This window comes from Vombatus ursinus, unplaced genomic scaffold (genome assembly GCF_900497805.2).
Source record: "Vombatus ursinus unplaced genomic scaffold, bare-nosed wombat genome assembly UNPS02014847.1, whole genome shotgun sequence".
In the NCBI taxonomy this organism is placed as follows: domain Eukaryota; kingdom Metazoa; phylum Chordata; class Mammalia; order Diprotodontia; family Vombatidae; genus Vombatus; species Vombatus ursinus.
Genome location: NW_020954625.1, coordinates 23,499,482 through 23,520,101, shown reverse-complemented (window position 1 = coordinate 23,520,101; position 20,620 = coordinate 23,499,482). Strand labels below are relative to the sequence as shown.

General features: G+C 49.7%; 1 protein-coding gene across 4 annotated transcripts in view; it reads left to right on the top strand.

Annotated features, from left to right (window-relative positions):
* The window catches only part of ATAD1 (ATPase family AAA domain containing 1), a 41,543-nt gene extending 27,043 nt beyond the window's left edge, over positions 1 to 14,500 (top strand). For 2 of the 4 annotated variants that reach the window (XM_027840651.1, XM_027840652.1), the window contains exons 6-10: positions 257 to 363; positions 3,706 to 3,795; positions 6,326 to 6,376; positions 10,899 to 11,032; positions 12,734 to 14,500. In XM_027840651.1, coding sequence (XP_027696452.1) covers positions 257 to 363; positions 3,706 to 3,795; positions 6,326 to 6,376; positions 10,899 to 11,032; positions 12,734 to 12,854 — 503 coding nt within the window. In that variant the 3' untranslated portion in view covers positions 12,855 to 14,500. Of the gene's footprint in view, positions 1 to 256; positions 364 to 3,705; positions 3,796 to 6,325; positions 6,377 to 10,898; positions 11,033 to 11,586; positions 12,711 to 12,733 lie in introns of those variants that run through there. The other 2 variants (XM_027840649.1, XM_027840650.1) reach the window with 1 other exon arrangement.
* Positions 14,501 to 20,620: the final 6,120 nt, after the last annotated feature.

Sequence of the window (20,620 nt, the reverse complement as noted above, 5' to 3'; positions counted from 1 at the left end):
ATTCTTAAAAATCTCCATGGGTTGCTTCGTATAGGTAGTATTCATTTCATTTCACAGATGAGGATAACTGAGGCTCTTGAGGTGGGATGATTGTCCTGTGGAGACACACATTTGAGTGTCTGGGGCAGAGTGGGAGCTCATGCCTCCTCACTCCCATAAGTTTTCCTATGCCATGCTAGCTTTGAGTTAGATTTCGTAACGAGTAAAGCGTGAGTTCTGCATTCCTGCGATGAACGTGTTCTTCTGTTCCTTCTAGACTCTTTCCTCCGAAGCCGATCGAGTTCAGATCATGAAGCTACCGCCATGATGAAAGCTCAATTCATGAGCCTCTGGGATGGGCTGGACACAGACTACAGCTGTCAGGTGGGTGAGGAGCTGTGTCGGCTGTACTCAGCGTTTCTTAGAACACGTGTCTAAAGACAGCTGTGTTCGATTCTCGGGGGTGACCCTGTTCACAAAATACAAATGGATTGCATTCATTTCAGGTATTTAGCAGCGGGCAGAGCTGTCTTCCAGGGATTTTCAAAACCACAGTTTATAAAGGAATGAAGTGACCAGTTGCACTGGACCCTTTGAGGATTGGCCTTCTGACCTGGTTTTTTTTTTCTTTAACCACCTTCTGCTGCTTTTAGATTTTTTTTGTCTTACTGATTTTTTCCATCTTCTCTGTTGCCTTCCAAAATTCTTCTGTACTTTTCACTCACAGTCTCCCTTCTCACCTTTCCCCAGCATTTCTTCTTTCCTTCACTCTCTCCTCCTACTCCCCCCAAAACTAAAGGGAACTAATTTGGTCTTTTTTGTTTGTTTTGTTTTAGGATAACAGATCCTCCTGTTCTCTTCTCCCTTACATTCTGTAGGCAGTGTAGATGGATAAGTGCAAGGGGGAAGAGAATCCTTGAATGTAATTCACTTGTTTGGGTGGGAAATACAGCACAGCCAAGAGAATTTCATGAAAGGCGTCTGAAGTTACCAGTTGCTAGTTCTGAAAGGCCTTTCTAACTGAACCAATCTTTTGCTCTTTTGAGGGGCTTCTAATCTCGGTGTGAGTCCATCCACACCTTCTCCTCCTCTCCAGTCTTTGCCCCCGTCCTCCTGGCCCCACGAGCTGCCTCCCTTCATTCCATGCGTAGAATTCCTCGATGAGCTCTTTGAGCCTCTTGCAGTCCAGACAGTCCTCTCAGGGAATTGGTCAGTCCTCTGTGCTTTGGGTCTCCCCGTGGACCTCCACGCCTTTGCTGTCCCGTTTCCCACTCCTGAAATGTTGTCCATGTCCTTCGGCGTCTCAGAGAGTTGTTGGGGCATACAGCCCTTCGTGCGCTTCTGCACGAAGCCAGGGTCTTCCCTCTGCCAGGGTCTTCCCTCTGCCAGCCACCTCAGGTCATCCTGCCCCCATCTTGCTTCTCCAGAGTTTGCATGTTGTCTCCCCCATCAGACTGCGGGCTCCTCCAGGAACTCCCCATGCTTGGCACAGAGCCTGGCACCTGGCAGGTGTGACGCAAATGCCAGGTGACCTGAGTGCCCCAACCCTGGCTTCTCTTCCCGCCTTTGCCTCTTCACAGCGGACCTGTGCGCGAGCCTTCTGGTTACTGGGGTTTCTTCTGCTTTTGTTTCCCTTGAGAATGTCGGGAGTGATGGGATTCAGTCCTTCCTGCCTAATGCCCACTTCTTGAAACAGCCCATTTCCCTCTAATGTTTGTGGGGAGACTCCATATGGAGAGTGCCCCTGCGTTTGGGCTCGTGGTCTGTGCTTGCTGTGACGTGCCAGCTTGAGTGTTTTCTGTTCATCTGCTTTCTCATTGGTGAACAGGAAATGTTCCCTAGTAGTTTGAACAGTAGACTGCCTAGAACTCTGTGTGTTGTCTTTTCGGTCTTTACCCCTTTGTCCACTCTTCTCTTTTTTTATGTATTTATTACCAGGCAGTTTGGGCAGTGATGCTCTGCATTTGTGTTTTAGATCAGGGAACACCAAGCCTGCTTCAAGACTACTCTTACTTTCTTTATTTCCCTTGATATTCTCAACTCTTTTGTTCTTCCACGCGCATTATATTTTGTCTGTTTCTATGAATCCTCCGTTTGTGATTTGGTTGGCTCTGAAGATTAATTTGGAAAGTCTCATTTCTATTGTATTGGCATGGCCCAACCTTGAATAGTGAAGATCTCTCCAGCTATTTCCTTTATCTCTGTGAAAATTATTTTCTGGCAGTATTTATGAAAGTTCTTATTTTCTTGGTACCTTAGCTCCCAGAAATTTAACACATTTGTTTTTTATTTTAAATGGATTTTATCTTTCTGTCTCTTAATTTGGGTGTTGTTCTGGTTTGGTTTTTTTTTTTAGTATCATAAAGAAATACTGATAATTTAGGGTCACTTTGCATTCCTGCTGCTTTACTGAAGCTTTTATTTCTTGATTCATTTGTTGATTCTTGCAGGTTTTCTAAGTAAACTTCCATCTCCTCAGTTTGCCCTCTTCTTTTTTCTTTTCAGCGTCACTTGCACTTATAGTGTTGGGTCGGGTGATAACAGAGACTGATACCTTTGTGAAGGGCCTATAAAGAGGAGGCTGGTGCCTACAAGGCCCCATTGAAACCTTTCCATCGATCATGGATGGTCAGCTGCTGGTTGAAGCAGCAGTGTTAATGATTCCGTTCTATTTGTTGGCTTTGTTTTCTTTTAAAATAAAGCAGGAAAAAAGTAACTGTCCTTATTCTGATGCTGTGAGCTATTACTGACCATTGAAAAGGAGGTGCCGTTTAGAGGGACTTTGCCTAACAAAGACGCTGAGTTCCTGTTCACCCTCTAGGTGGCAGCCTCGCTCAGCTCCTGGAAGGTAGTGAGCTGGGCACTGTGCTCACGAGCCCAGAGGCTCAGGCCCTAGGATGGGGTGTGTCGTGGGATGGAGCAGTTTACCTTTGGTTTCTGAAATGCCAGCACTCCCAGAGGCATCTCTTGAAATGACAGAGAGGAGGTTTTTGTGGAATTTCCAGTTGGCTCTAGAACGATGTGCTGTGCTTTGGTAGTGATAAGGATGATAAAGGCGAGATCCTGGGGTTCTCAGAAGCTTGCACAGGGCTACGTTAGTTTTTCTTTTCTTTTCCTGCTCTTGCTTTTAAAATGGGGTGGGGGGGCCCTGGGATCAGCTCCTTCTGTGTGAGCCCCCCGCAGGCTCAAAGATTGTCTCGGAGCCAGGCGGCTTTGGGATGATGGGCTTTGTCTGCCCACAGCTGCGATGGTGATGGAGGGAGAGCTGGAGTTAAAATCTCCGGGGGTCCCTTCGTGCTCTGTCTCGCCACTGCACTCACTCAGGCAGCTTCGGCCGCCCGGGTTGCCCGCTTGGCCAGTGTTTCTCGAGCACCTGTGGAGTTAGAGCCCAATAAATTAGTCTGTCCAACCTTGTCCTTTAAGCAGCTTACACCCTCCTATGAAGTCCTTTAAGAAGAATGTCTGTGCGGTGGATAGAACTCTGACCTTGGGGTCAGGAGGACCTGAATTCAAATCTGGCCTCAGACACTTGACTCTTACTAGCTGTGTGATCACCCCTGGGCAAGTCACTTAACCATAATTGCCTTACCAAAAAGCAAAAAAAAAAAATCATCACACATGGAGATTTAAACACCAGGAAGATTTAGTAAACCTTCCATTTACTGTTGACATATTTGGGTAGAAGAGATATTATTAGTATATTTAATACTTCTTTTACATATTTAGGTCATAGTGATGGGAGCAACCAACCGTCCTCAGGATCTTGATTCTGCTATTATGAGAAGAATGCCTACGAGATTTCATATCAACCAACCAGTAAGTTAACGGGATCGCCGTGGAGGGCCAGGAGCTGGTCTTTGCTGGGCTCAGCTCAGTTTCTTTCCTCCCTGCCCCCCTGTGCTCTCCAGTGCCCTGCCTGGAGCAGGGACTTGGCGAGAATCCCCTGCCCGCCTCTCGCCCTCCTCTTCCCCTTAGCTCCTCTGGCCTTCAGCTATTGCTGGGCTCGTGGGGCATCAAGGAGGCTCCGTGTCCTTTTGGCCTTCAGTGGATGGGCATTTCTTTGTTTTCTTTTCTGCTGCAAAATGTTTAACCATCAGGAGAGGATGCTGTGGTTTTGTAGCTTAAACGTTGCCCCTCTCAGATCTCACTGCCGACGGCTCAGCACTTGCAGAAATGACGATCGCCAAGTGTTCATCCTCGGTCTTGGCAGCCCTGCCTTAGATGCTCGTTGTGAACATGGCGTCATCCTCTTTCGCTCGTCCTCTTTGGCTGCATCATTTTCTCCAGCCAAGGCAGTTGAGTGTGGCAGCTCACGGATGGTCAGGAGGTCCACGACAGACATGAGAGGGACTCCCCAGCCCCTGGTCAGGCTCCTCTTTGAGATACGCCTCGAGCTCTGGCCCGACTCGTTTTGTCTGTAAACAAGAATGAGGATAAGTAACTGAAAGTCCATGATTTACCAAGTGCATAGACTGTGACAGCACATGCCCCTGGAGTAGCCCTGGGGACCCAGAAGGGGCTGTTACGAGGATTAAGGGCAGTCAGATGGATGGGAATAGACCTAGGAGAGTGGCAGAATCGGGGCTACCCAGCTGGCAGAGTGCTGCCAGTGGAGCTTTGAGGATGAGGGACCAAAGGGCAGCAGTGACACACCACTTTCTCTTTAGAGTAGCCAAAGTCAGCAGTTTCACACAGACTAATGCTTTTTAAACTTTGGAACTTTGAAGAAACTGGAAATAGAGTTTTCTTCAACTTTGCATCTTTTAATTTGTGTGTGGGTGGGAAAGAAAACTGGCTGGTTCATTCATGAAGCTCTCCTTGACCCCCTCACGTTTTCTACGTCCCGAGCAAGTTTCTTCAGGGTGAGGAAAGCAGGTGGGAAATTTGATTTGATCCGTTAATTGCAGCCATTTTTAAGGCTCGGGGATTCATTTTGGTCTTCTGGCTGCCTGAAATTCCTAAGCATTTCCTCCCGGTTTCAATGCTACAAAAAACATGAGACTTTCCCCTCTTCTATTTGAATGGACTCTTGGTTGGTTCCAAAAGAAAACAAAGCCCTTTGATGGCAGTGATGTGGAAAGCACTTGGCTCCACGTAAGCAGAGAAGGAAACGTGGAGCAAAGTTGCAAGTTGTATTTTAAGGCTTTGAGAGCGAGCTCCAAAAACTGATCAAAAGCTCTCTTTTCGTAGGTGACCCTTGGAGAGCTTTAATGGATGTTCTACCATTTTCCCAGTGGATTCATGTGTCCACTTCCTAATTAAACAAGGTAGTTAAGTGCGTTCTTAGTGCATACCTAGGGTGTAAGAGTGGGTGAGTAAATGTACTTAAACCCCTCCCGGAGCCAAAGGTTTCTTTGGTTTTTTTACTCAAACTCCAGTCGAGTTCTTAGCTGCCTTCCTGAACAGGTGATTTTTACAGCTCGTTTGATTTCATAGTTATTGCAACTAATTCTGTCCTCAGTGATAATGGGAGTAAGAGATAAATTATTACTAAGAAAAAACCATTTGTGCTTCCTGGTTCTGCCAGATGCCGTACAGGGAAGTTAACAGATAATTTCCTACTAATAATTGACATTGTTGAGGTAACAAAATCCTCAGTCGATTTCTACACAAACACTGCTCTGGTGCTGTAAAGAGAAGATTCGAGTCAGGACTTGGGAAGGCCTGGGAGCTGGGGGTTCACATGGGGGAGGTCGGGATTTTTGCTGCTCTTTTAATGGCTAAGAATTTATTGGAGGAGGTGAGAGAGATGACAGAAGCTTCCTCAGTGAAAGGTTTGCTTTCAGAAGTTCCTGAGTGGTGGTTCCCCTCCTTTTTAGAACAGGAACCCCATTTTACAGCAAACTTCAAAGACTCCCTCATGTAACTCCCTAATATGGCTGCACACACATGTGAAAGACGTGCTGACAAAAAGCTACCGTGCCTTTGTGTTTGATAAGTCAGCTCGTCCTGCCTTGGGTGTAAAACACTGATTCAGCCCTGTTGCCCTGAGGCACACGGCATGCTTTGTTGGTTATAGAGAAAGGTCAATGGACTGGCAGTAGCTCTGGGGCTCCCCTCGAGTCCTCAGCTCACAGGCTGGGCACCATTTTTCAAGGGGAAAGGAGTTTTTAGTTTGGACATCGTCAGAGCTTACTTGGTTTCAGCCAACAAAAGGTTTTACTAGAGCTGCTAACAGGTACTAAAACAGATTGGAATTTCACCTTTTTCTTGGGATGCATCTTCTTGAGGTGCTAATTGGCAGTGTCCAAATCACAGGAAATTTGGAGGAAAGAAAAGAATGTTAGACCATCTCATTGGCGCTTTGTAAAATGTGGTAACTGAATTATCCCATTTTTGTTACCAGGCTTTAAAACAGAGAGAAGCCATCCTGAAGCTGATTTTGAAGAATGAAAATGTAAGTAGAAAATTGTTCCCCTTTTTTTTAATAGGCCATGGTAGGATTTTACTTGCAGAGGGCACAGGCCTTGATGACAGTTCTCTTGAAGGCGGTTGCTGGGGGCTGTATACAGAAACACCAGCCTCCTTTTCTTTGAAGGAGCTGGTTTTGATAGCTGGATAGATTGCCACCCAAAAGCTGAAAGGGTTGGGCATCAAGCTGCAGGTTTCTTTATTTTGAACCCCACAAGGTCCTCGGAAGCCTTGAGAGACTGGTACCTGGGAAGGGCCTGAATGGAAGGCCAACAAGGGCTTTTGTTCTTTGGCTCATGACTGTGAGTCAGAAAGAGTGGGTAGCACTGATGTGTTCCAGCAGAAGCGTCAAAGGCCATGGGGCAGGGGTCTCAAGTCTTGTCTCTGAAACGTCCTGGCTCCATACCTAGGAACAAAGCACCAGCCTTCTCATCCCCACCCCCAGCAGCTCTGTAATAGTCCAGTTACAGAGGAGTGGCCATCCTACGCCAGTGACATCATGGCTTGGAGGCCACCCCTAGTGTAATTGGAGCGTTAGATGAAACTGCTTCAGGACCGAAGGAGAGGTGATGGTGCCGTGGAGCAAGCAGGGGACGTGGAATCAGGACGACCTGGGTTCAGATTCAGCTCTTAACAGTGTGTGATCCTGGGCAAGCCCTTTCCCTCTCAGGACCCTCATTCCCCTCTGAAACAGGGAAATAATACCAGCCCTGACGGTGATGGGGAGCATGCTGTGGGGCTCTTGGAGGGCTTAACAAGGCTTTGGCAGGAAGAGTAATTTAGGAACCATTAGGGAAGGGCTCACCTTCTGTGAATCTGAGGATTTCTTCCTGATGGCGTCATATTGATGGGTTATGTCCACGTCCTTCCCTAAGGGACTTAATTGAGATGAAAGCTACGGTGTTCCCCGTGGATCGAAACCTGCTGGTGCCCAAATTGGCCGACCTTTGTATCTTAAGGTACATGAAGAGTTCTGCTGGCGTTGAGCAGAATGGGGGATGGACGGAGCTGACCCCACGTGGCTGACAGCAGCCGTGCTCTTCCGCTCCAGTGAAAGCCCTGCCCGCTGTGCTCTCCTGTCTGCCTTTTCTGATGGGAGATGCTCTCTGGAAATCCTCGGCGTGATTCCGTTTGCAGAGGGCCGGAGAGAATCCTAGCCATCTCTTGGTTTTGACCTATACGAGTACATGGGCTCCTGTGATCACAGCTTCACAGTATGAGATAGTCAGACCCTCTGCATAATGGCTTATGTGCCAAGGCACATTACAGCCCCAGAGTTACAAGAGCCTGAAGGCCCCCGCCCACCCCTTCAGATGAAGGATGAGAGAGAAATCTCCCAGTTACGTGATGCTTTGCGCACTCTGTCCGGATTTGGGGTGTGAGCTGACTGCCAGATTTTGTGTGTTTTTCTTGCCCAGGAGAAGAATTGGCTTTGTGGGATGATGTTTTCTGGCGCTGTTTCTTCACTGCTGAGTATCTAATGGGGAGGTAAAGCAGCTTCTCAGCTAAAGTGCTACTGTTTAACTTTTGTTCTTCAAGCACATTTTTAAGAGCAAACTTTGGGGGAAAAAAAGCCTGAGATCTTTTTCCTCCTCAAAGTTTTGAACCAGAACTACGAACTGAAGTTTCTACCTGGCTCACCTTCGAACTGTGATTGTAAAGACACCATTTTATTTAAACAGATCTGTCAGAATAGCTCCATGCTTTTCTTTAGAGAAAAAACATCGGGAGGCTCTATCCTTATTCCAGAAATGTTGCCCCTGGCCAGTGCCTGGACCATTTCTGGAATTCCAGACGTGCCGTCAGACCAGTTTACAAGCGATTGAGGAGCTTGATCAGCAATCAGACTAGTTTTTCCCTGTCATGTGACACCAGGTTATGAACAAGCCCTTTGATTCATGGTGGGTTGGCTGCTTGCCCCTCCCTCATCTGCCAGAGTCTCCTCCAGGCCAAGGTTGTCTCCTCCTTGTGTGTGCTTAGTCTGTCATACCCAGGGCTTGGGGGAGAGGGGGAGAGGACGACCCCGCCAAGGCCAGGAAGAGAGGAGCAAGGAAACAAAATGGCACCAGGTGTGTCCCAGCTTTCTTGTCAGACGTGATCTCACAGATGCTGATTGCAGCTCATCTGAGCCTGTCTCCCAGTGTGACTCTTGCCAGCTGCCTCTGAGGTCATTCTGGCCATCACGTGACTTTTTCTCTTTGCTGATGTGATGCCACCCAGTCATCCCACACCCCCCTTGTGTGACCAGCCCACCGAATTGTCCTGCCCTGCATTTCTTCAATGACATCTTTAACTTTGGCTCTTCTCGCCACAGATTGTAGCCTGCCTCCCCATGCACCTCTCCATCACCCTCTTGTGTAAATTCATCATGAGTTCCACAGATTGTTGTGTTAATATCTTGCTGCTTCCTTGGGAGGCTTGAGGTCATTAAAAGAGCTTTGGAATTTCCTGGTCTCACCTGCCCTCCCCCGTCCAGCTTGGGGCCCAGCCCATTGTCCACCCTCACTGTCCCAGGTAGAGACTCACAGACAAACTTCTCCCATGGGATTCATCCACTCAGTGTTTCCCTTGTGGTTGGTTAGGCCAGGCTCTTTTGGGTTCTTCTAGATCTCTCACAGGGAGTTTTGCACTGCTCTGGGGCTTGGTGCCGCCAACACAGATAAGACAGTTGGGAGGAATCTGTCTCCCACCTGGACTCTGGCCTGGATCCCCACCCTGGACCAGCAGATGTCACTTCTCAGTGCCTCACTTGGTGTCTGATCAGAGGCTATTGAATGTGGTCTCTGGGTCTCTGACCTGTTAACTGTGTGCGCCGCTTGTTTTCTCCCAGAGACCAAAAAGGAAGATTCTGCCTTTGGAAAATGGTGTCCAAGAAGGAAGGCTGCAGCCCCTGACCTACAGGCTGCAGGGATATGTTAGCGAGCCAAAGTGGCCGTGGGCTTAAGGTTTATAAGTCATGGATCGGAATGGGAGTTTGCCTTCCCTCAGCTCCAGCCGAGTGCCAGAGACAGCAGCAGCTCAGCTCTCAGCAGGAGAAGGCTTGGTTGGTTATCTGGTCCAGTGCCCTCATTGGTGGACAAGGACACGAAGACGGGCCTGGGCCTCGGGGTTCCACGTGTCCTGGGCCCCTTCTGCGATGGCCTGCTGCTCCTCAGCACACGCTGGGTTCCCTCTTCTGCTCTTTGCCATCTGCCTGAATTATAAAGTGGTCCCCACTCTCAGGCTGCAGCCTTGGGGTGTCAGCCTTTGGTACGGCTTGGTGGCTGGCCTGCGGAGCCCTCCTTTCCTCTGTATAATTCTCCCTGTATACCCCATCCCTCATCAGAACTCTCTTGCCTTAGTTTCAGGATTCAGACTCTGGCTCTTGGAGTGATGTAATTTGTAGTAGGCTGTGAAAGGGTCCTAGGAGTACTGATGTTTTAAACAAGGGGTTCATTAACCCAAACAAAGCTTTGATTGGTGGAATATGGGGGAGTCAGGGCAATTGTGCCTCCTTGCCCGGCCCTCAGATTTCCCCAGAGCAGGATGGGGATGGGGTAGCCTGGGCTGTGGGGCTGCCTTTCCTCTTGGACTTGGTTCTCCAGAGGTAGAAAGGTTTATCACCCGCTGTCTGCCAAATGAGGCAGTGAGGCGGGGCAGTAGATAGAGAACAGCTAGACCTGGCATCAGAAGGACCCAAGTTCGAATCCTGCCTCAGGCTTTTGACAGCTTTGTGACCCTGGGCAGGTCCCTTAATCTCTGGCTGCCTCAGTTTCCTCATTTATAAAATGGGAATGATAATAGCACCTACCTCACCTCTAGGATTGTTGTGAGATCACACGAAATACTCTTTATAAAGTGCTTTGCAAACCTCAGAGCTCTGTGTAAATGCTGGCTGCAGCTGTGATGATTGTTACCAAGGCCAAGAGAATAATGAAGCTTTCAGTTACTGAAGTAACCTTTACCCTCTGCCATGCCTCTCTTCTGACCGCTAGGAAATGTCCCATCTCCTTGACTTCCTTTTTCCTCCATTGGAACAGTTTACATTGGCATCATTTCTGACCCCGGGGGGCTGCACAGGGAGGGCTTTTTTGGTCACGTCACTCTTGAAGGTCGTCTAGCAAACCCCAAAGGGGTGGCAGCCTGCCTTGGGGGAGGGCTGTGCCCACATCCCAGTTCACCCCAAATCTGGCGGTTACACTGCACTGCAGAAGAGGTGCTGACCCCATGGTTGGGTCAGCAGGAATCAGCCAAGTGGGGGAAGGGGCCCGGCTGGCCTTGTCACGTGGGGGGGGGGCTGCAGTCGTGCTGGGTACCCGAGTACCTGCCACACCCCCCACTTCTCACAGCCGGGTTTGTTCACGGACCCCTGAAGTCTGTGTCAGACAATCTCCCGATGCTTGGGAAGGTTCTCTTGATCCGTGGGCTAAGTTGTTCCTGCAAACAGCAAAGCCCCGTAGAAACAGGGGCAGTCATGTTCCTCCCCACCAGCATCCTGTTTATTTACCGGCATTTTTATCCTGGTTCAGGTGGACAGGCGCGTGGACCTGCTCGAAGTCGCCAAAGAAACCGATGGGTTCTCAGGAAGTGATTTGAAAGAAATGTGTCGGGATGCTGCCCTCCTGTGTGTCCGGGAATATGTGAATTCTGCCTCAGAAGAAAGGTACGTTTGCAGGCGTCTCACGACCCTAGCGGCCTGCACTGGGCAGCAGCAGCTTTCCCACCGTGTATGTAATGGGGCTTTTCTGTTGAACAAGACCCGCAGCAAGGATGGACCCTTTCTCTGGGCCGTCACCCATCGCCCTGGGAAGCTGGTGTGTATGGCCACGGAGGTGCTTCTGCCGCCAGGTGCCCAGGCTGACTTAGGAGAGGGAAGGGGTGGCGCTAGGCTGAACTTTTGGTACCATGAGCCAGGAAGAGTGACCTGATGAGAGACGGGCCCTGAGGATAGATGGTTTAAGCCAGCACGGCAGGGCAATGAAGCCCTGGACCTTCAGTGCCAAGGAGCCAGAGCCGGGCGTTCTGTCTGATGGCCAGGGTGCTGTCTGGCACTGGCTCTCTGAGCTTTGTGAAGCCCGAGGCTGAGGTCACTTTCGTTAGCAGCTCCCGTTACGGGGTTTTAAAAAGCAAAGGGCGGGAGCAGGCTTCTAGACCTCCTCTCACTGAGTCTTCTTTTGTGATTGACCTAAAGGGCATTTTTTTGTTTTTTTAACAAAGTCATTGGGGGCTGCTCAGAATAGCGAAGATGATCAAAGCTGACCCTTCTCTGCTGGCAGCCCACAGGAGAATGAGCCTGTCCCAGCTCGGCCCCATCACCGTCCATCAGCATCCTCCCACCGCTCTCCAGGAGGTCTCAAGCCTTGGCGTGTGGGGTATGCTAGGGTCGGGGTGAAAAGGATTCACTGCCACACGTACCTCAGCTCATCACAGTAGCAGACTCAGTGTGACGACGAGTTTGTGCAGAGCTCATCGGGGCAGTCCCCCGAGCTTGGCCCTGGTGAGCTGCCTGTTCCTGGCCTGCTGGTGGAGTCCAGCCCCGTGGCAAGCCCTTCCGAGGAGAATTTCTGGGGCTCTGCAGGCTTATTGTGGTCCTGCAGGAAGGCTGTTAGAGTGACTCCCCGTATCTGGGGCTCATTCCAGCTGATCCCAATTTGCTGCCCGTATGCAGTCACTTAAACTTGCTTCCTGATCTCCCAAAGCTGAGAATGTTCAGGAAAGCTGCCCACTGCTCCAGACAGTAGTTTAGCACACACCAGCTTGGGCACCACCGACCTAACTGCTGAGGACGCCAGGAGTGGCGGCATTAGCGCCATTTATTTCTTGCTGGATTAATCGGGTAATTGTGCTGAGTAGCTGAAAGCTTAGCCGCTTCAGTGTGGACTTCGTGTCTTTGTAACTCATATCCTAGGGGAGACTCGATATTGTACGAGGTTGCACTTTTCTCAGCATTAAATCATGAACAAGAGAGAAGCCTTGTACTCTAAGCAATAGCTTTAACTACTCGTTAAGATTTGTCCTTGGTCAAACTACAAAAGGAAAATGAAAACCACCACAAATGATGTGTAGTGAAATCCATACCCAGAATTCTGGGTTCTTTTCAATTTAATCAGCATGTTTTAAAATTCAGGCAGATCTTCATGGGAACAATGTTTTTGACTTGTCGGTTAGAATTTTATTTCCATTTGGGTGAATTAACTTTCTAACGTTGTGGTAGGGCAGACTTGTCCTGTGGGAGTAGAATGGGCAGCCTCAGTTGGGTCTCCTGCCTCCCAGAAGCTCTTAGCCCACGGTGCATGGAGGACATCTCCTTGGGAGCACCCTTAAGTCCCAGCCTGAATGTTTTGGGTTTTTGTTTGGATTTTAGCCGTGATGAAGATGAAATTCGGCCAGTACAACAGCAGGACCTGCACCGAGCAATTGAGAAGATGAAGAAATCCAAGGATGCCGCTTTTCAGAATGTTCTGACCCACGTTTGTTTAGACTAAGAGTAAAGTCCTTTGTCTGTATGGTTCCCGCGGCGTGTCCCCTTGTCACTGAGCGGAGGGAAGCGGGGAGGAGGGAGTGGGCTTGGTCTGAGTGAACACAGCCAGCTCTGTGAATGATGGGACCTCTGCCCAAGGTCATGAGGAACCGTTGAGCTCCCCCTGAGAGGGAAAGGGTGCTTGTCTTGGGTCCCTCTGGCTCCCAGGGGCAGCCTCTTGGGTCACTGGGAAAGAAGGGGACAGATGAAGTGCTTGTGCCTGTATATAGGTGTGAGTGTGTGTGTGTGTGTGTGTGTGCGCGCGCGGTGTGAGTGTGTGTGTGCGTGTGCGTGTGGTGTCACACATTTTATATTGACTTTCTTTTGGAGAGATTTGAATACAGAACCTTTTTTTTTTTAATCCAGCCACTGAATCAAATGGCACCAAATTCTGTAGAGAGAAATTAAGTTTCAAGGTCTGTCTTCAGGGCACACCACATCCATTGTTTTCCAGTTGAATTTCTCTGTGGTTTTAGCTGTTGTTGGTTGAGCAGAGAGAAGTCAGCAGTTGGGTGAAAGGATTCAGCCACCTTACAAACCCATGTAACCAGATGTGGCCCCGTTACGCATTGTTAGGATGGCCAGATGTAACCACCTGCCCTGCGATCCGTGGACAGAACCAAGCTGTTGTGTCTGTCAGTGTGGCCTTCTGAGCCTCTGTAGTTTTGGCACCATGCTGGGGATGTTGCTTTGAATCTTAGCTTAACGTAAGCAAAGGGGATTAGCCAGTTTTTCCCACATGAGCTTGTTTGAAATCTTCAGTGCCATTTAACACAAATTCCCCATTAAAGTGTGGTTCTTCGGACTTTGTTTCATTCAGTGCAACTTTTTTCTGTGGCAAAACAATGAATTTTTTTAATGGTTTCAAGTTATGTTTTCTTTGATTATGGGCAAGTACAATTTACTGAAGAGAATTTAAATGGCTTTGCATAAGTCTAAAATAAGGAGAAATGTAAAATTACAGGATGTTAAATATTGTGCTAAAAGATTTCCTTTTGTAACTTTAATTTTTTTTTAATATTCTTAGAGCATTGTTATGAATTGTGCACTTGGGCAAGTGTGGACACACAGGAAGATTTCCAAATATCTCTGGAGTCTGCTTTGATCTTAAGTGGATTATTTGTGTAGCAAATTCTCTGTTATCCAGAGTTCTGTTAGGCCCAGGTTTTTTTAGCTTCTTTCATGCCTTGACAATTACTGCGATCGTTAGACCCTAAGTATGGCACTGCCCGGTGCTGAAGCACCTTCCCAAATATCGAAGGGTAAATTACATGCACTGTTTTCTGCAAATCAGCGCCCTACATTCATGGGTTGCTTGATCTTTTTCTGTTAACTGGAATATTTGATTAATTAGAATACCTCATGCTGGATAAGAGAATTTACCATGTATCACTTAGATTTCAAGTGTGGGGTCGAGAGGTTTGTGTGGAGAAGATGATGGAGAACAAAGCCAGTTGTAAAGCGTTAGTTATAAACATGCGACGGATGATCCGTCACATGACGCAAGACACCAAAAACAAGGAATTTCATCTCATGTTGATGAGCACTGTGCTACACTCTAATTTTGTAAACGTGTAATAAAGGGGTCCCTGATCACTGAGACTTTCTCCACCCGCTGCGTGGTCTCTTGTATTAGTTCTTCGAAAGCTGTGGCAGGCGGTCCCTTTGAGCCTGGGGCGTCGAGGGTTCAGACCTGTAGCCTGGAGGATGAGGCCTCAGAACCTTCTCCCATAGTGCAGGATTGGAATAAGCCACTCGGGCATAAATCCTGTCACAGGGAGAGCAGCCTCTGGATTGAGCCACGTGGCCATCTGGATTCCCTTTGACAAGTTGGGGCCAGGGGCCTGGCAGACGTCCACAATCCTTCTTGATGGGGGGCTTCTGGACCGCTGCACACGCGGTCCTGCTCTGGGTCTTTCCCAGGACCCAGGCCACCTCTGGCATCCCGAGGGATCCCGCCCGTTGTGCAGTTGCCTCACAAGGTCAGGGACAGTAAGCCTGGGTTATCAGGAGCCAGAGAGGTTGGGTCCAGAGTCACCCAAAGCCCGACTGCCCAGAGACCCCTCACTTCAACTCTGAAACTTGAATACCTCAGCCCTGCACAGCCCCCAAAGCCCAAGAACTGACGGTAACACCAGAGGGTGCTGAGGGGACACCTTGAGCTGGCTGTGGAAGAAGATGCTGAGCTCAGGGGGTCCCTCAGTGAAGGGCGTGGCAGGACCTTCCTAGAACAGTGCTCTGGAGGGCTGGCCGCTCTGGGGGCTGACCACTGGGCTTCTCGTTTTTCAATGGTGCAAGGCATATGCCCATCACCCTTGTTTTTCAGCCACTCTCAAGAAACACTAAATAGACCGAGTTGAGGAATGGAGAGATGGCCATCCTGAAGTGGGGAAGACCTGGGTTCTACTACTGCCTTTGATCCACCATAACCAAGTGGTCATGGCCCAGTAACTTAACCCTTCAGTGCCCCAGGCCACTCCCTGTATGCATCAGTAAACAGAGCTTCCATTCCCGAAGAATCCACGGATGATGTTCTGGCCTAGACCCAAGCAGAATGTTCACGTGCCGGTTATATTTGGGTCCTGCCTGGCAGACTGTCCCATCACCACTGAGGCTCTGCGCTCAGAGCTAAAGAATGTTAGGGTTGGGGCTTCCAGATTATTGGGTCCAATCCCTTCATTTCACAGGTGAAGAAAAGTGGCCGTAGTGACCAGAGCAGCCCGTTAGGTTCAGAAGGCCCGCTCCGGGGCCTCTGTTTGCTCATCTGTAAAGGGAAGGGATGTGTAAGGTCCTGCAGCCCTCCCGCGTGTGGTATGCAGCTGAGGCCCACGACAGCCCACTTGTCACGGAGAGCTAATGGCATGGGGTGGGAGAAATGGGACCCAGCCAGACCTTCTCTGGTGGCTTGAGGGCCAGGCCAGGCAACGCCTGGATGGCCTGAAGTCAGCAGTCTGGCGGGTTTTTAACCTTTAACCCCCCCCCCCAGTCGGCGGGCTGTGCCGTCCACCAGGCAGGAGAGCCTGGTGGGCCCAGTGCTGCTTGGATGTGAGGACCCGAGACCTTCACTCACCCCCTGGTCAGGTGTTTATGAGCCCCTGCTATGTGACAGGCACAGTGCTGTCTCCGGGATGGTCTGTCCAGTGGCTGGAGAGGGGCTTGGGTCTGCAGCGAGTGTGTGAACCAGCCCGTCCCCTGCGTCTGCCCAGCGCCACAGCTCTGGGCCTCGCATGGGGCCTGCTCCTTTGGGTCAGGGGTTGATGCTTCAGGATGGGTGCCCCCGCTTCTCTCTTTAAAATCAAACTGCTTCCTTGGTAGAGGTGAAGCCTTGGATTTGGCCAAGGGCCTGGCTCCAGGCTCAGCTGCTCTCCACCAACGTCTGGAGAGCCAGCTTGGGGGGGGGGTCTGGGCAGCCTCCGAGGTTACTTGGGTTCCCTTTTCTGTGGTCCCATAATGCCCCCTCCTTGGCGGCTCTCAGGGCACACTTCTACCCTCACTCAGGATGGGGAGTTTGTTGGGAGGAAAAGGCTTCACTGCCACCTTCCTGGGCCCTGAATGTTCATAAATGCCAGTAAGGCAAGCAGAAGCCTTGTCAGTTAAGTGTTTCATGTGTATTGTGATCAGAGCCCCCCCCCGAGGGCCCCGAATGATGGGAGTGGGCCCCACCCTCCTGCAGAGCCTCAGCATGGGGGTCATCTTCTCAGGATCAGTGCTGGGGGATGGGCGAGGCTACAACCTCGGTCCTGAGGGGTCAGGGGTTTGTGCCAATCCTCTCCACCACAGTTCAGCAAATGCCTGGAATTTTGTAAATCTCAGTCGAGAGAGACTGTCTAAGCCAAGTGTGACCTACCGAATTCCCAACAGGAGGTCACGACCCAAAGTGGGAAGGGAATGGGAAGAGAAAAAGCATTTATTAAACACTTACTATATGCTAGTCACTGTGTTACATTTGATCCTTCCAACCCTGGGAGGTGGAAGCTGCTATTATCCCCATTTTACAGTTGAGGAAACTGAGGCAGGCAGCAGTGAAGTGACTTGCCCAGGGTCACACAGCTAGTGAGTGTGTGAGGCTGGATTTGAACTCAGATCTCTCTCCTTCCAAGGCCAGCACTTGATTCATTGTGTTTGTGTTACGTCATGGGAAAATCCATTTCACTTTTGAACAGCTCTGGTTCTTAGAATAATTTTCCCTACCATTAGGCTAGATCTGTGCTCTGAAGCTTCCACCCTCCATTGCTCTTGGCTGTGCCCTGTGGGACCCCAGCTTGCCACCTGCTGCCCCGAGTCTTCCCTGATCTGCACCAAACAAGCCTGGTTCCTTCTTTCTTTTTTTTTTTGGCTAGGCAATGGGGTTAAGTGACTTGCATAGGGTCACACAGCTAGTAAGAGTTATGTGTCTGAGGCTGAATATGAACTCAGCTCCTGAATCCAGGGCCGGTGCTCTATCCACTGTGCCACCCAGCTGCCCCACAAGCCCGGTTCTTAAAGCCCCTCTACATACAGCAGGAAGTCCCAGGCTGCCTTCTTCCTGGCTACCTTTTCTCTGGGCCCTCTAGAACATCCTCCCAAACTAAGGTGGGCTCTGAGAATGGGTCAGGACATTCCTGGTATGGTCTGACTGCGGTGGAGTGCAGCAGTGTCCGCCATTCCCCTCATCATTAGTGGTCTTGTAGCTGCCGTCCTTCTCCCTGGACTCAGTGACCTTGTCATCCACTCCCACTGCTAGAATTTTGCCAGCCAAATCGCTTCCTAGCCGTGGCGCCTCCCATCTTGTCATTAGGAAGATGTTAGTTTAAACCCAAACGTAGGATTACATTTATCCTGTCTGTGTTTCGGTCCAGGTTCTTGATAAAAGTACCATGGCGGGTCAAGGGCGGATCCCTAGGGCATTGCACTCTAGACTGCTCCTGAAATGTGGCGCCAGGCTCTTGATGATAACTCCTAAGGTCCTGCCAGTTAATCAGTTACCCATCTACCCAAATTTTCTACTATTTCACTCAACACGTCTCTGTGCTTGTCCTGGCTGAAATCCAGGTAGGCAAGCTGGCTATTACTGCAGCATTCCCCAGATCTACCTATTTGCCAACTCTTCCAGGAGAAATGTAGTGAATTAGGCTTGACCTGTTTTGTTTTGTTTTCCCAGTCCAAGTAGCAAATTTTGTAAGCCCCGGGTTGGGTGGGTGAGGTCCTCAGTGAGCCTGCGGTATTGGTGATATCAATGCAAGTGGGCCAGACTCTTCAGGAATCTGCATCTTAATGAAGCCTCCAGGCTGACTCACTGCTTCCCTACTTTTTGGCCCTTGAGCCCTCCAGGGTTGTCCTGCATTTCAGGGCTTTAAGGCAGAGGTTCTTAACCTGCAGTCTGGGAAATTGTTTTGAAAAACATGGTGAACTGTCCTTCCATATAATTGGATTCTTTTGTCATCCATGTAGTTTATCTTAGGCATTCCAAAGGGGAACTAGAGGCTTCACCAGAGATGGCCAGAGGGGTCCAGCAGAGGTGCTCAAGAGCACTTCCTTCTGCATCTCAGGGCATCTTCCAGAAGTGTCCCATCAGCACATAGCACAACCCCTCAATCAAGTCAAATTGTCGATAAGCATTTATTAAGCACCTGCTGGATGTCGTGCCCTAGGGGAATACCAAGAAAAGAAATATTTCCAAAATTTGGTTCATGATCTTAAAGATAGAAGTTCTTTACCTTGCTGCTAACCTGGTGCCAGGCCTCTTTTATTTTAAGCACCTACTGTATACCAGGCACTTATATACTATGTAGGCCCTGGGGACACAAAGAAAGGCAAAAGAGTCCTTGCTCTTGAGGTCTAATGGGAGAGAGAATCCACCAATAATCATGTACAAATAAGGTATACATGGGATAAACTGGAGATAACCTCAGAGGGAAGGCCTCTTGTCGAAGGTGGGATTTTAGCTGGGCCTTGAAGGAAGCCTGGGAAATAGGTTCCATGAAGCACCTGAGCAAAGGTTGGATATTGACCCTTTCTGGGGTAGGGTGAAGAGGGGAGTCTTGCACTTCCAGGCCCTTCTAACTCCTGAGTTTCTGTGATCAAATCTCCTTCTTTGGGCCTTGGGGTCAAATTCCTGTGCCAAAGTTTCCGGCTAATTAGCATATGCGACTTATACCAAGATTAGGTTCTTCCAAGTCCTTTCAAAAGTCAAGCTTGAAATTAAACTCCCTGCAACTGTGTCGTCCTCATCCAGTTAGCGCACACTGCTTACCTGTTATATTTGCTATTCCGGCGTGCTTTCCGTGGGAAAACACAAGGCGGGTCAAGACAAGGTAGGTCTCTTTAAATGGAAGCGAATTGACTGCCACCATCTTGTTGGGGATGGACTAGCCAATCCTGCGGTCCCTTCCCACCCTCAGACCGGTGGTTCACTGATCCCAGGTAAAGAAACCACCTGGACCTCCCAGAAGCATTGACCCGGCTTCCCTGAAGCTGCTCAGTGTCGTCCCCATAATTAAAGCTCAGCTCTGCTGACGGTGACTCAGATCTCTTTGACGTGCACGAACGCACCTCCCTACTTGCTCTTAGACTCCCTAGCCCAGTAGAAGTGTTGAAATCCTTGGCTGACCCTGAACTCTGTCCAAAGGTGGGTTCCTCTGCCTCCAGCCAGGGGATGGATGCCAAGGCTCCAGCTTTTGTGGCCATCGGTCTAAAGTGCAGGATGCGTATTGACATCAAATAGAAATACTCTGAGAGCTGCTGATAGCGCCATTCTTGGTCAGCTCCAGGCGCTCCAGGCTGGCCTCCCCAGCTCTCCTGAAGGAACAAGTCTCAATTTAGTGACCGAGACTCATGCCCCAGGAGTCCTTCCCACTCTTCATTCCCTCCTCCCTCCGCTCAGGTGCTGGGTCTTAGTGACTGTTAACGGCGTGTCTCATCCACCACCTTCATTTAGGTGCTCGTCACCTCTCCTGAAGTTTCACTTCTCACCAGTCCGTTCTTGCCGTTCCTGCCAAATTAGCGTTCCTAGAGCTTGGGCCTGACCACATCACACCCCAGCTCAAGAAGATCCAGTGGCTCCCTATGCCTCTAGGAGAGGGTTTCATCTTTTTTGTGTCATGGCTCCTTCGGGCAGCCTGGACCCTGTCTCAAAATTACATTTATAAATGTTAAAAAAAAAAAATACCCAGGATTACAAAGGCAGCCAGTTATAATGAAATACAGTTGGCACGGGAGCACAGGCTGCCGGGGAGTAGGACCTGTTTTTCCGGATCAGAGGATCTGGGATTGAATCCTGTCCCACTCAGTCATTGGCCGCCTGGGTGATCTCAGGGCCTGCACCTGTAAAGTGAGCTGGGTCTTCATGACCTCCCAGGATCCTTTCCGTCCATGAAATCTCCATTCAGTGTCTGGGGGCCCCTTCCTGCTCTAACGGCCGGGTTCTCTCTGCCACCCATCCACCCCACTGTGGCCTTCCCAGCTCTTCCGGCTCGTGGGGGTGGGAGATGGAGGGAAGAACGGAGAATTTACTGGGCTTTCAGCAGAGCTGAACTGCCCACCACAAGCCTGTGGATCAGGCTTTAGTCCCAAATGGTGAGAACAGTTAATTAGAGGGTCACTCACTTTCCAACACCGACTAGGGAAAGCCCATTCAGTGGGGAAGTCAGGTGACTTCCTGGCTCCTTCCTGTGACCAGAAGCTGTGGCTCAGTGGTTATGCCCTGCACACACACACACACACACACACACACACACACACACACACACACAC